This window comes from Chlamydomonas reinhardtii, chromosome 17 (assembly GCF_000002595.2).
Source record: "Chlamydomonas reinhardtii strain CC-503 cw92 mt+ chromosome 17, whole genome shotgun sequence".
NCBI classification, from domain to species: Eukaryota; Viridiplantae; Chlorophyta; class Chlorophyceae; order Chlamydomonadales; family Chlamydomonadaceae; genus Chlamydomonas; species Chlamydomonas reinhardtii.
Genome location: NC_057020.1, coordinates 5,112,298 through 5,113,370, shown reverse-complemented (window position 1 = coordinate 5,113,370; position 1,073 = coordinate 5,112,298). Strand labels below are relative to the sequence as shown.

The 1,073-nt window shown below is 65.2% G+C and overlaps 1 protein-coding gene across 1 annotated transcript in view; it reads left to right on the top strand.

The window, feature by feature from the left end:
- CHLRE_17g735021v5 (uncharacterized protein) overlaps positions 1-1,073 on the top strand; it is a 22,376-nt gene that overhangs the window by 16,315 nt on the left and 4,988 nt on the right. Inside the window, exons 19-20 of the mRNA XM_043072527.1 lie at positions 107-592; positions 918-1,046. Of these exons, the coding sequence (XP_042914986.1) occupies positions 107-592; positions 918-1,046 (615 nt within the window). The remainder of the gene's footprint in view (positions 1-106; positions 593-917; positions 1,047-1,073) is intronic.

Genomic DNA, 1,073 nt, shown 5'->3' with positions numbered 1-1,073 from the left:
ACACACACACACACACACACACACACACACACACACACACACACACACACACACACACACACACACACACACACGCGCACACGCACACGCACACACACACGCACAGGCTCCAGTCGCAATCGGCTACTTCGCACTGGTGGGACACGAGCGCGTCTGGCACCGGGCCGCAGCCGCCTTTGGCTGGAGCGGGCAGGCCGGCGGCGGCGGCAGCGGTGGCGGCGGCGGCGGCGGCAGGGACAAGAGCGGCCACGGCGCCGGCACCAAGACCGGTGCAGGCGCCGCCTCGAGTGCACAGTCGCAAGCGCTGTCCGGCAGATCCATATCTCGATCCACGGTTGGCATCGGCGGATCAAGATCCAGATCCTCCCGGCGTGGAGGCGCCAGCAGTCGCAGCCTCGGTAGCCGGCGGCGCGGTAGCGCTGGCGCCGCCGCCGCTGCCGGCAGTAGCTCGCACCACCATCAGCAGAGCCATCACCACCACAGTTTGCGCAGTCAGCGGTCGGGCGGCGGCGCCGCCAGCGGCAGCAGTTTTGACGTGGGGGTGGAAGAGGAGGAGGAAGGCGGCGCCGGCGGTTACGACTGGACACACGAGGTAGGCACGCGCGTTGCCTTGCTGGCAGAAGATTGTGGCAGAAGAACCCTAAAAAGAACGCCAAGCCCCCAGGAAAGATCGCACGGCCCTCGCCCTGCAACTTGGCTTGGCGGGGACTTATGAAGCTCCGGCCTTGCTAATGCCTCTAGCCCCTCTCCTGATTGAAGAGCCTTTCACCATTCGCATCCCCTGTTTATTGCCCCTCCCTGCCCTGCCGCTTACTACTCGTCTCCACCCCAACCTCTTTCCAACCGCTGCAATCGCTGCTTCAAACAACCACCCCCAACGACTCTCGAACCCCTGTCCCAACCACCCCTACCTGCAGCGGACCCACCATCGGTTGTTGCGCGCGGGGCGCTTTCTGTTGTGGAGCGGTGTGGGCGCAGCTCTGTACCTGGGCGTGTTTGGGGGGCTGGCGGTGTTGATGCTGCCCTGGTACGCCTGGGCTGCGCAGGTGAGGAGAGGGAGAGGGAGAGGGAGA